A 12,469-nucleotide genomic window follows, 5' to 3' on the forward strand; every position below is an offset into this window, starting at 1 on the left:
CGGGTTTTCTTTTTTTGCGTATTGGTGATGCAATCGCGCGGCTTCGTAGTCGTTCGCTATTTATACTATGTCAGTGGAGCTAAGCCACCCTGTTCTAGAAAGTACTCGATGTGGGATTCCATCTTCCAAATTTGCATCAATAATCATATTTTATCAATATTAATATCTTATTCTCGTATTAATTTCTCCTCCTAAAATATCACTTTCGCATAAAGTAATCTCCTCAAATACTCAAAAATGACGCCTCCAACATGTATGGAGACTTTTATTTTAGTTCATTTATGGACAAAAAACTTGATGCTACCTCAATGACAAAAAATAATAAGTAAAAAGAAAGCTATTAATATTACCGTCGGGTGATTAATATGTTTGTTTGAACTAAGAAAATAGTTATAAGATGACAAATAAACATTTCTTATTGCTATGAGTACTAATTTGAAAGCAAGTTAGCATGCAAATGTTGTATTCAAGTTTCAGGAATCAAAATAGCTATAATAATTCAATATCCATTTATTATTTTTTCTGGAAAAATGACTCCCAACGAAATTATTCATTAATATATGTATATATATTCATTAATATGTGTGTGTATATATATAGAGCGAGAAAGATCATCAAAGGACCATAAGCCAGCAAGATATAAGCAGCGCCAATGTTGTTCACTGCTAAATTTATCATTGTGATTGTGAAGCATCAAAGGAATTGGTTATGTCATGCATTTCACCAAGAACACATCTGACGACCCGACTCCACCATGTCCTATCTATATTCACAGAGTTGCTAAATACATAATGCAAGTAGAAGAGGCAAGACGCAATAGATTCCCGACGCAAGCCAGGCCTCGGCCACGAACAATTTCGTTCTATGTACAGGTATGCGTTCTCCAGGAGCTAACTGAAACAAGTATTCTTCAATCTCCATTCACTCGTTTCCACACACAAAAAGAATGTAAAATAGAAATGTTGATGCCCCGTTTGATTTTGAAAATTAAGCTTAAAAATACTAGTTTCACCAATGAGCTTCCTTATTTTGTTATCTACTTTTCAAGTATGTTTTAAAAAACCAAGCCAAATTTCGAAACGAAAAAGTAGAGTAATAAAAACTTGTTCTTATTTTTGAAATTTGGCTAAGAATTCAAACGTTAAAAATCAAATCCATGCAGAGAAAAAAACAACGACGTCACACCATCTCAGTTAATACAGTAGAATAACAAGTTTTGAGTACCTCTTACGCCAAATTCTTCCTAGCCCTAAGCAGATTGAGCTTGTCCCTCCACTGAGCTGAAATAGAGACCAACCATGATAACTAAACGTAAGTAGCTCAAACATTGAATAACCAAAAAGGGAAAATGGGGCTTATTTTTTGTCCTAAACAGAGGGATTCTTTGGAAGAACTTTTAGAACTATCCATAACACCACAAGGTCATCCCATATTAGCAATTAATTATTCTTGGTATTCTTAAGTACGCAAGTTTCTGTTCTAAATCAGAGAAATAAAATTGATTTGGAACATTCAGAATTGAAAAATGTTAATTGAGCAACGAAATCCATACCAGCATCTCTGTAGCGCTCTTCAACAGCAGCAATCAGCATATTCCTCACCAGATCAAACTCTTTGGCTTCCACACAAGGCTGACCACTGGGCCTGAAAACAAAAAAAAAATCAATTATCCCTTTCCTCTCATCAAATGAAGCAGAAGTTTCAAATGGCTGTTGAAAGATCAACGTTCCCCCTATTCCTCGAATATACACTAAAAATATCTTATTACCTATCCAGTTCGGTGAATAGTAAACCGTCCGTAGCAGGGGTCTGGGTTGACAACTTCCCAGTTTCAACAACTCGCATACCGTCGCTGTATGCAAGGTACTTGTTCACTTGAATTGGGACCTGCAACAATTGCAAAAAGTAACATGATTCAGCACACACAGCACATGCCCAAAATATGAAAAACATCCAAATACAGCTTTACACAAATGACTACCAGACATTCTATAACCAATAGCAAATGAACAAATTCTCCAAAAGCCCATATTTCAACAATACTTTGGCCACTTAAAGAGGCACTTGACCGAAGTCTCTACTAAGCACGAAAAATTTAAGTTACCTTGCATCGGACTGCAATGTTTATTGCATCTGAAGGTCGAAGATCAAAGCTGAGGCAGTCATTCTCACAACCAATCTGAAACGTATAAAATTTCAATCTCTTAAACTTACCTAAGAGAAGGGTAAAGAATCCAAAGAGAGAAACTAAAACATGCCTTTGAGAGGTATAACTGGGCAAAATATGCCTCATGCACTCTCTTGGTAACCCTTACAAGTTTGACCTGCTTCGTAATTAACATTAGAAAGAGCCCACATCCCATTTAAGCTTACAAAAAACAAGGTGGAAAGATGGAGAAATAATGCAAAACATACTTCATAACCCATCTTGTCAATCATCTCTTTCACCACTTGATACATGGTTGGTCTGGCCTGGAAACAGATAATATGTTAGAAAGTCCCTTTCAATGAATATAATTCAAATTCAAGAGAAATTTGAATTATATCTGATCACAAGAGAAGACAAAGAAAACATACAATTGGAACATTGCGCACAGCAGCCATGAGCAGAACGCTTGGCATTTCCACTGCAAAAGATGAAGAATTGACAGGGAACACAAAAACAAAGTCACGTAACGGCTCAAACCCACTACTAGCAGATATTGTCCTTTTGGACATTCCTTTTCGGGATTTCCCTCAAGGTTTTAAAACTCATATGCTAGAGAGAAGTTTCCACACTTTTATAAGAAATGTTTCGTTTCACTCTCCAACCGATGTGAGATCTCACAGCTCATGTTAGAAACTTTCGTCCACGAATACTTACACACGATTATGGGAAGAAGAAGACCAGTTCCATCTTCCATCTTCAACACAATTGCGGGATGTGGAGCATAATCAGGCAGATGCCCACCGTGAGGGTTGTTGTGAACACACCTTAAGTGCCTACCATCCCTCATTTTAATCATGAAACCATCCGCACCACTTTTCACCTCAACTGCACAGAACAAACAAATATTGGAGAAATTCTGGAACTTAATGTTTCTGTGTAATCATATAATCTTCAATGAAAAAAAAAAAAAAAAAAAAAACGTAATCATATGATCTAGGCATCAGCTTAGCATACCAGCCTCAACCACACTCGATTCAACGTACTCTTCGTCCTTATCGTTGAAGTTCTCTGCTGTACTTCCATTGTCGTCAGATGATGAACTGAAGCTGCAACGCACTGTCGTGCATTTTCTAGCACAACCTTTGCGAGACATAGCTGGAAACTTAGCATTCAAACCGTTGATCCCTGTGAATCCCCAAAATTCACCTCTTCGAAAACTAAAAGCCATCAAAGGACGCTTAATTGGCAGAGAACAAAACCCTGCTTGCTTCGCACGAAAAGTAGGGCAAACAACTGGTCCTTGCAAAGACCCCATCTCGTGTCCTTCAGTTCACCCAAATGAAAATGATCAGATAAAGTTAACAAGCACAACTCCCAATTTCAACCAAAAAAATACAAAGACGCATGTAATTTGTGGACACTAGAAGCTTAAAGTCATCACTTAGTCATCAGTTTGAAAAATTCAAGTATTAGTCCCCTGGCGACGGAATAGCAAGATCATCAGTCTTAACAACTCGGTAGGTGCTTAAAGATCCATTACCTTTTATAGATACCAAAATTAGGCCGAATCACGACCGAAATTCGTCACAGAAGTCTCCGAATAGTTCGCTAAAACTCGGCGATCACACCTCGATCCGGTAAAATTCCCGCCAGATTTTCAATCCCGGAATTCTAGAATCTAATGTATGAATTTCAAGCACGGAATCGATGGCTAAATTTAAGTTCACAAATTATCGACAATACAGATCGAAGATGAAATTTGACAGAAAAATAAAAAGAGAGAAAGTACTTGTAAAGACCGACAAGATGAAAGGATAAGGAGGAACCGTAGACGAGCAAGAAGATAAATGGATTCTTCAGAGAGGAAGGATTGTGAATGAAGACTTTTGCTCGTAACACACGCCATCGCTTAATTATTCATAAATTCATAGGTATTCTAAATTACCATTCTGGCCCTCGGAGCATCAATGACGGAGTTTAAAAGGATCATAAACATATCGAATATTCTCGACAGCAATCATTTATTTTTTGAAATAATAAATTTTAGGTAGTTAAATTATTAAAAATAAAAAACAAAAGGAAATACATTATGAAAATAAGGTGGTTTTGTATTAATCGTTTGATAAATGCTCAAGATTAGATTAAATTTGTTAATCAACCTAAATTTATTTAAAATAATAAAATAATCCGAGAAGGCAAATAAATTAGAGTATATGTTGGAGGGTGTTTGTGACATTTTGAAAGGAGACGGATAAAAATTGGGTCTGTGATCGTCACCCAGCATTCAGCTTCCATCATAAATAAAATACTCTTTATTGTCGATGGCGGCGGAACAGATCAAAGGGTTCTGATCAGCGCCACGTGTCTTACAATCGTCCTGAAACGTCATTGGATAAGGCCATCGGGGTGAAAATATCAGTTCTATATTCCATTTCCCCATAAAATATCTAGTCTCAAAGACTTCCGCCATGACACCTCAGTGGGTGTGACATTTAAGAATTGACGGTTGGGATAAATCATCCCCTCCGCATATATGTCGAGGATATTATATACTAATTTTGAAAATTACTTGATATTATTTATATTACAAGCTAAATATATATTTTAAAAGGTGGTCTTAATTTAAATATCAACTTACATATTATGTATCACGTTTCAATTTCTAGATCTTCACAATTCTTACATAATTACAATAAACATATATATATTTATTTATTAAATCAAGACAACTATTTTAATCAATTTATTTATTATTTTATAAAAATTAAACACCTCATTATTAATATAAAATCTTGACATTAATGTTAATAACTTCAAATTTTACTATCCAATTAAATTAAATTTTGAAGAAATTTTATAGGCACAAAAAGAAGGTAAATTAAGGGTTAAACAAGAATGTGAAGCTGGATCCCAGGGATGATTAACAGTACATGAAATGATTAATATTAATGGATCAAACTTGGTCCATTTCTGTATCTCTCCATTGGTTTAAACAGACTGACCAAATTTGCTCCATTAATTCATATAAACTTAGTCCTTAATTAGAGAACCATTCTTAAACTCATTCGAATTAATATCTTTAATTATGTTTATCTAGAAGTTCCTCCATTAAAACCCGGTGGCGTCCAAATTCCGCCGCCGTCGCCGGTCACGTAAGACAAGCATCCCAATGGAACCAAGCACAGCCCTCTACTTCTGAGATCTCGATCTAGCTGCCCTTCATGTCCACCTTCCACCGAACTCTGAAATATATAAGAATAATAATAATAATACACAAATTAAATTCAGAGAAAAGAAAATCATATTTTTAGTGTTTATTTCTTTATTTTTACCCGATATGTCGGCCTAGTGGTTCTGTTGCAGGAGGGCTTCATGTATGGAACGCTCAACGTCTGCAGTTTTAAAGGGTTAGTTTCTTTGAAACGACATGATTCAAACGGGCAGGAAATTAGGAAGTAAAAGGAGGGGAAAAAGAAGTACCTCGACTTGATTTTGAAGGAATTTTATGTATCCAATGGCCTCCATTAACACAGATGCTGTGTCTGTCTGCAACACATCAGCATTACACGTCATTCTAAAACCTATGTTCTTTAAGGAACAACAAACAAACAAACAAAACAGGCATCCAACCCTAAAAAGAGCTAACTACAACTCTACTACAACGTATCTAGGGGTGGTCTTCCAGAAATCCCAATGGGTCAAATCATTCAGACTTATTCTTAATATTATTAAACTTTTAATTGTCTAACATACTCCAATTCTCTACCCATCAGTCTTACTATTTTTAGAATAGAAGGCATCTGTTACGGGACCTAGCATTCTTGTTGGCATGGATATGGAGTGTTGTGCTCTAATACCATTTGTAATATCAGAAGTTCACCCCTAATAGATAAGGTCGGCATTAACTCATAATTTCTCCAATATTATATCATTTATTAGAATTCAAATTATGGGTTCAAACTTGGCAAACATTTTTTTATTATACGGTGATATATGTCTTAATTTGTGGATTTATTTCATAAAGGGACGGAAAAAAAGTTATAAAAGTGGGGAACTTTAGAGTTACCTTGCCAAAGGGTGCGACCAATTGTTGGAGGGCAGCAATTCTATCACCTAGTTTCTCTTTTCTAACCTGCGAAGAAAAAGAAAAGCCAAGCACTGAAAATACTGAATATACTTTAAATGAAGTTAATAATAATAGTAAACGAAGGGTTGAAACAAAACCTTGAATGGAGGGCAAGAAGCGCGTGAGTCCAATCGCGATTTCTTAAGAGGAGGAGGAGATGGTTGATTGAGCGTTGGTTGGATGCAGGTACAAGGTCGTTCTGGTTCAGTTAGTTCAGCGCTGAAGGGTGTTGTCATCTTTAAGAATCCAAAAAGTAGAGGGAAGAGGAATCGGTGTTTAAGGGAGATGGAAAACAAAGTTGGAAAAGAAAAAAAGAAAAAAAAAAGTTGTGTTGACTGAGAAAGCAGATGCATTTACAATTACAAATGTATAAAGCTGAAAGTACCTTCCATCTGCATAAAGACACCTCTCAAAAAAATAATTATAAAAAAAACAAAAAAAACTCACCTTACTTGAACTGCATGGGAGAATCGCCGCCGCCGCCGCCGGCGGATGGATCTGATCGTGAAAATCAGAGAGAGTTTGTTTAAACATAGCGAAGCTATCTTGTGAGTGGAACAAATCTGGCGGCGTTTGTAAGTTCAAATCTAAGGAATTTGAGAAGGGCAGCGGCGGAGGAGATGAGAGGTTCCAATCAGAGACATTAATACTTGGGTAAATCATGTTGAAGAATTGTCCAGGTTGGATATGATCACCGCCGTTGATTTGAGAGCCGGATGAAATCAGGGTTTTGATGAAGAGCTTGTGGCTGGGATCATTCAGATCGGAATCATTATTCTTGACGTGATTTGTAGAAGGAAAAGGATGGAAATCTTGATTTGTAGAAGGAGTGTTCAACATTTCTTCTTTGATCTTTCCACCAGCATGGAGAAACTGAGAGAAGAAGCTCCCTGAAGAACTCACGCCATTCCATTCAAACCCCAAATCTTGAAGAAGCATTGAACTGTTCGTATTTTTCACCCCACAATCTGATCTTACTGGAACTGAACAACTCAATCCATTGAATATTCTTGAGTTGTAGTTGCAACTATTATTATTATTATTATTATTATTATTATTATTATTATTATTCCTGCCACAACACAACACCAAAATCTTCCAAATTACAAACCCTAATTTACTTCCATAATTATAGCAATCAAATGGGGTCTTGGGTATGTCCCAAATGTCTCAATTATTGATATTAAAAACCATATAAGTAAATCAATCCCTAGCCCTTAAACTTTAAAGGGGCCTCACCCAAATTAAATTCATAACATATAACTAAATCCAATTCGAGCATAGTTTAGCTCTCTATATAATATTCGAGAGAGAACTTACAAAGAGATATGGGGAGTCCAGCCATGGGTGCTTGGAAGGGAAAAACAAGATGGAACGATGGGCGAAGAAGGCGACGACAGTGGCGACGAGGGAGGAGGAGGAGGAACAAGAAGCTGGTCTTGAAGCTGATGGAGGTCAGCCGTAGACTCCATAAACACAAGGAGTGAAGTTGATGAGTAATAAATATTTGTTCTAACTAGTGAGCCACATTCCCAGGTAACACAACCAAAGCATCATATTTTGCATTTTGACCCCTCACTTTTGTCCAAATTGCCTTTGTTTCCTCCTTTTAAGTTTGCTCCCGACCGCCTTGAAAAGAAAGAAAGAAAGAAAGAAAGAAAGAAGAGAGCGTGGGGTTATTCATCCCCATACCCCTCTGACTCTCTTTAATTATTTATTCTTTTTCCCTCTCTCTTTCTTTCTTTCTTTCTCTCTTTATTTTTATTACCACTTTTTCAAATTATATATCTACAATTACACCACCATCATTACTTCCTCTCTGATATCATTAACAAGCCCACCTGCTTCCTTCGATCCCAAGGCTTTTCTAATTCGTTACTTCCTTTGATATCACTTCTAAATTTAACTTAATTTTTTTTTAAAAAAATATAATTGAAGGGCTTGAGATTATATAATTATCATATTTCAATCATAAAAATTGTGGACCTTCGAAGTTGAAGATTGGGAATTATGTGACATAATTTAATCATCCATAAAGGTCTGTAGAGAGTGTCCCATGGTCATGATTGTTAGTAGCATGCATTAAAAGTGGTTCTCTACCACCAACCCTCCACCACGTGCAAAGTCTAGTCTTGAAGGCCCAAAATAAATATCTTAAAAACAAATTCTCATATAACCATATTTTTAACTTTAATTTGAGTAATTAAGAGAAGCGTTAACTTTTTTTAGTTTTATAATTGAACACATAAACAATATATATGGTTATAAATAAAGTTAAGCTTAGAATCGAGGTCCTTCCAAAAGCAATCTTAGCAAGGGACCAACACTATCATTGGGCCAAAGCCGACCAAGTCTATTATGGCCAAGGGTCCAACCTAGGGGTAATATCAATCCCAACTCGGTATAATACCAACATGCCTCCTAAACCCTAATCTCTACTCATATAAAGACGAGAGAGGAGAGCAAATTTCTTCATTAATATTATTTATTTATATCTATATATATATATAAGAAATGTAAGGTATTTGAGTTGGTGGGGGTATGAGGGCCATGGACAAAGACCCTCTTCGGCTTCAAAACTTTGATTATGATGTTATGCCATTCCACCTAAGTGGGAAGCAGCATATTTGAGTACTTTCTATCCTCCAACAATATATTATTATATATATGGCATAAAATAAGCGATATATTATTTGTCTTTAATTTAGTGTGTAACATATTCATAAAAATAGATCACTTTGAATTAAATTATTTCCGATTAATCTAGGAAAGGTATCTCCATTCACATGATATCTGCTAGCGGTGGATTTGGGCCGTTACAAATGGTATCAGAGCCAGTCTTTTCGCTGTTCCCCAAAAAGGGGTAGACACGAGGCGGTGTGCTAGTAAGGATGTTGGGTCCTAAAGGGGAGTGGATTTGGTGGTAGTCCCACATCGATTGGAGAAAGGAATTAGTGCCAGCAAGGAGGCTGGATCCAAAGGGAGGTGGATTGTGATGTCCCACATTGATTGGGGAGGAGAACAAATTACCCTAAGGGTGTGGAAACCTCCCCCTAGTAGACGCGTTTTAAAGCCTTGAGGGGAAGCCCGAATGGGAAAGTCCAAAAAGGACAATATTTGCTAGTGGTGGATCTGGGTCATTACACGTCCTAACATCAAAATTGCTTTCATTTAAATATGATCCCAATTTATTAATGTACCATTCATTTACTCGAGTGTTACCGTATTTATATTTATTTATGCCCAAAATTCAACTTCTATCATAAGAATAGCTTAGCAAAAGGTGTTTAATAATTAAAGGATAAATAATTTAATTAAGAAGGAAAGAAAAAGAGGCATAATAATTTGATAGGCCCACTAAGAATCAAATCAGACTAAAAAGTTGATGGATCAGAGTATGGGCAACTCCTCTCTCTCTCTCTCTCTCTATAAATATATATAAATATAAATATATATGTATATATCTCCACATTTTGTACATTAATACTCTTAAATTCATTATAATAATATTATTTTTTATATAACTTTTTATTCTTTAAAGCTTTTCTTCTTTTTATAGACATCTTTTTTACTTTTTTGCCCTTTTTCTTATATCTTAGCACTAAAGTTTGATGTATTTGTAGACATATATTAACGTAATTAAATAAGCATTAAAAACTTTGAGATCTGATGTACTGGAAAGATTCCTCCCCTCAAAATAATGGTGGTTTAATGCCAACATAATGGATCAAACTGTTGTCCAATAAAATTGATCAAAGAGGTAAAAATAGTCAATTTTGAGTAAAAAAAACATGTCATTTGAATCCCTCTCAAAGCAGTAAAGTAACAGTAAAAAGTAACTTTGCATTTTAGGGTTTTGAAAATGGTAACTTTTCCCTCCCAACAAATCTCTACCTCTCTCTCTTTTTACTCATTAACCTTTCTCTCCCGCCCAGCTTTTAGATACCTCTTTCTTTTTTTTTATAAGCGCAAGATCTCATATTAGATTAGAGTAGAGAACAAAGTATTTATCTTTTAACATACACATTTTAAGATTAACAATGACACGTAACGAATCAAATGAGACAATATTTATTAAAGGTAAAGGTGGGTTTGAGATTATGAACCAGTTAAGAGATAATGATTAGATTGTTTGAGTTTAAAATGTTAAAATTGGGAGAAGAAAAAAAGTAATTAAAAGTTGAAGGATCTAAAGAAAGAAATTGAAAGGAAAATGATTTAATTAACTAATAAGTTGGGAGTTAATAATGGTTAAGTCGTTGACAAGGCTAGGTAGCTAATTAATAATGTTCCAATTAGAATGTAATAAAAAAAAAAAAATAAAGATGTGGTTTTTCAGTGTTTTTGGGGCACAACCCTTAAAAGAAGGGTTTAAAGTAAGAGATTTAAAGGTGGGTTTTTTTAGAAGAAGACAAAACATTGGAACAAGAGAATATTTGCTTTCTAAATAAATATTTAAATGCTTAGGGGCCATACCCATACCCTCCTCTTCCCTTCTTTTTACACTATTTTATAGATCCAAACAAACAATATATTATTTTTGAGCTATACATTACACAAATATCAAATAGATGAATAATAATAATAATAATAATAATAATAATAATAATAATAATAATAATAATTTAAATAATTAATGGCAGAAGAGTTAAAAGAAATAGTGGTTCTTAAAAAACAAATCTCCAATGGTGCGGTACACCCCAACAGACATATATAGAGAATAAAGGGCGCATCTATGAACACAAGCTTTGTCTTTTTTCCAACCTTAATTATTAAAAAATAAATAAATACATACATTAAATTATATTGTTTTCCCATTTTTCCATTTATATATTAAACAAGTTGACCTTTTAAATTTTTGGTTCATTCATTTGTCTTTTTTTCCTAAATAAAAATGGTTGGATCCAATTCTCTTCTCCAACTTATCTTTATGTGCATTAATAGACAAACTTTAAAGATAAGGTCGGTTTGGGTTTAATTGATCATTACAATCAAGTTGGGCAATTTTTCCTTCAAAGATAAGATTGCTTCTTTTAATTGGGTATCTCAATTTCACTCAAATTTTGCAAATAGAACAAGGTGAATGCGATATTTATACAGGGATTGAAATATAAAACTCTCTCAACCTTATTTTTTTACCCAAAAAGATTACCACTTCTCAAGATTCCCTCCCAACTGTCTTTTCATTTTCAATTAATTATTTCTATAGGTTAAGAAGAAGGATCTTTGAAATTCTAAATGAAATACCTATTAAAGATATTAGGTACCCTTTTAGGTTTTCTTTACTACATACAGGGGAAAAGGTTATTATGAAATTCGTACCTTTTGAATCACCAATTACTAGATATCTTCCAAAGAACAAACTCCTTAATTTCACGACTGCAATTATTAGCAAGTTATATTTCAATTTCTAAGATCATACTCGAAGCACATACTAATAATTAAATAAATAATTGCGTGAGAAAGTTTCTAGTGAAAATATAAATACTGTGAGGAAGGTTCTTGGTGTTGTTTCAATTTTATGAAAATTTTTATTGATATTTGGGTGATATTTTTGTCATATTTCGTAGTTTTTTTTTTTTTTTAATGATATAATGGTTACCCTTATGTTGATAGAATTGCAGACCTTCATACGCTTTGAAAACAATCCTTGGCAAAGAGGCGTACACTTGCACGTTCCATCCACTGACATGACCATTTATGTATGAGTTTATTTATTTTTGGGCCTATAATAAAACAAAGCCTGTTTTCTTCATTTGTGGGCCGAAAGGCCGATTCTAGATCACGTCTAGGGCCCAACACTAACAAAGCGCTGTTTCTTAATCGGACAAGTTCTCTTGATGCAATGATTGATTTTCCATTTCAAAGTCCAAATCCAAGAACGACACAGTATACTCTTAAGAAAATTTTCATATAAGCACATTCCTAGCTGAAAATGAAGAGAAACTAGGTTAATACCTAATCTAGGGATGTATTAGGGCCGAAGGAAAAGATAAATTGGGCAAAAAGTCCTTAAGGAGTAGCCTTTTCTGTAAATTCACAAATCTAAAGCAAAAGTGCACACCCTAGAAGACTAGGATTGCCCCTATGGGGTTTGATATCAAGGATAGTCTAACGACCACCGTGGAGCCTTGAAATTTTCTTTAGAAAAGTGATAAGTTTACAAATTTATAAGAGATTCTAAATCAGACCAT

General features: G+C 34.7%; 2 protein-coding genes across 8 annotated transcripts; both read right to left on the reverse strand.

Annotated features, from left to right (window-relative positions):
- Positions 1 to 620: 620 nt before the first annotated feature.
- Positions 621 to 4,098, reverse strand: LOC111480857 (bifunctional nuclease 1-like). Of its 4 annotated transcripts, none has more exons than XM_023126062.1 (12): positions 3,953 to 4,097; positions 3,690 to 3,827; positions 3,164 to 3,472; positions 2,864 to 3,034; positions 2,578 to 2,627; positions 2,416 to 2,472; positions 2,259 to 2,324; positions 2,105 to 2,179; positions 1,769 to 1,887; positions 1,553 to 1,644; positions 1,225 to 1,280; positions 621 to 894 (listed from the first exon to the last, which is right to left on the reverse strand). In XM_023126062.1, the coding sequence occupies exons 3-11, from the start codon at positions 3,462 to 3,464 to the stop codon at positions 1,228 to 1,230; spliced, it is 984 nt and encodes a 327-aa protein (XP_022981830.1). In that variant the 5' UTR covers positions 3,465 to 3,472; positions 3,690 to 3,827; positions 3,953 to 4,097; the 3' UTR covers positions 621 to 894; positions 1,225 to 1,227. The 4 variants fall into 4 exon arrangements, with proteins under 4 accessions (XP_022981830.1, XP_022981828.1, XP_022981829.1 ...); XM_023126060.1 differs by having other exon boundaries at positions 3,939 to 4,097; XM_023126061.1 differs by having other exon boundaries at positions 3,690 to 3,860; positions 3,939 to 4,097.
- A 908-nt stretch (positions 4,099 to 5,006) lies between these two features.
- LOC111480855 (transcription factor bHLH110-like) lies at positions 5,007 to 7,976 on the reverse strand. 4 transcript variants are annotated; one of them, XM_023126054.1, is made up of 7 exons: positions 7,595 to 7,976; positions 6,723 to 7,322; positions 6,374 to 6,511; positions 6,216 to 6,281; positions 5,630 to 5,695; positions 5,482 to 5,541; positions 5,007 to 5,391 (listed from the first exon to the last, which is right to left on the reverse strand). In XM_023126054.1, exons 1-7 carry the CDS (start codon positions 7,745 to 7,747, stop codon positions 5,239 to 5,241), a joined length of 1,236 nt encoding a protein of 411 aa, XP_022981822.1. In that variant the 5' UTR covers positions 7,748 to 7,976; the 3' UTR covers positions 5,007 to 5,238. The 4 variants fall into 4 exon arrangements, with proteins under 4 accessions (XP_022981822.1, XP_022981825.1, XP_022981827.1 ...); XM_023126057.1 differs by having other exon boundaries at positions 6,723 to 7,316; positions 7,595 to 7,975; XM_023126059.1 differs by having other exon boundaries at positions 6,723 to 7,252; positions 7,596 to 7,970.
- Between the last annotated feature and the right edge of the window lie 4,493 nt (positions 7,977 to 12,469).

Source organism: Cucurbita maxima, unplaced genomic scaffold (assembly GCF_002738345.1).
Source record: "Cucurbita maxima cultivar Rimu unplaced genomic scaffold, Cmax_1.0 Cma_Scf00006, whole genome shotgun sequence".
Classification (NCBI taxonomy): domain Eukaryota; kingdom Viridiplantae; phylum Streptophyta; class Magnoliopsida; order Cucurbitales; family Cucurbitaceae; genus Cucurbita; species Cucurbita maxima.

What these genes read in the sequence shown, in the direction of transcription:
- LOC111480857 (XM_023126063.1), bottom strand. Translation starts at nt 3,464, where the DNA reads ATGGGGTCTTTGCAAGGACCAGTTGTTTGCCCTACTTTTCGTGCGAAG. An exon ending in ACATTGCAGTCCGATGCAAG is followed by an intron (nt 1,888 to 2,104) that starts GTAACTTAAATT and finishes CAATTGTTGCAG; the next exon opens with GTCCCAATTCAAGTGAACAA. An exon ending in AGAGCGCTACAGAGATGCTG is followed by an intron (nt 1,281 to 1,552) that starts GTATGGATTTCG and finishes TCTCTATTTCAG; the next exon opens with CTCAGTGGAGGGACAAGCTC.
- LOC111480855 (XM_023126054.1), bottom strand. Translation starts at nt 7,747, where the DNA reads ATGGAGTCTACGGCTGACCTCCATCAGCTTCAAGACCAGCTTCTTGTT. An exon ending in CTTCTTGCCCTCCATTCAAG is followed by an intron (nt 6,282 to 6,373) that starts GTTTTGTTTCAA and finishes TTTTCTTCGCAG; the next exon opens with GTTAGAAAAGAGAAACTAGG. An exon ending in TCCTTCAAAATCAAGTCGAG is followed by an intron (nt 5,542 to 5,629) that starts GTACTTCTTTTT and finishes TTAAAACTGCAG; the next exon opens with ACGTTGAGCGTTCCATACAT.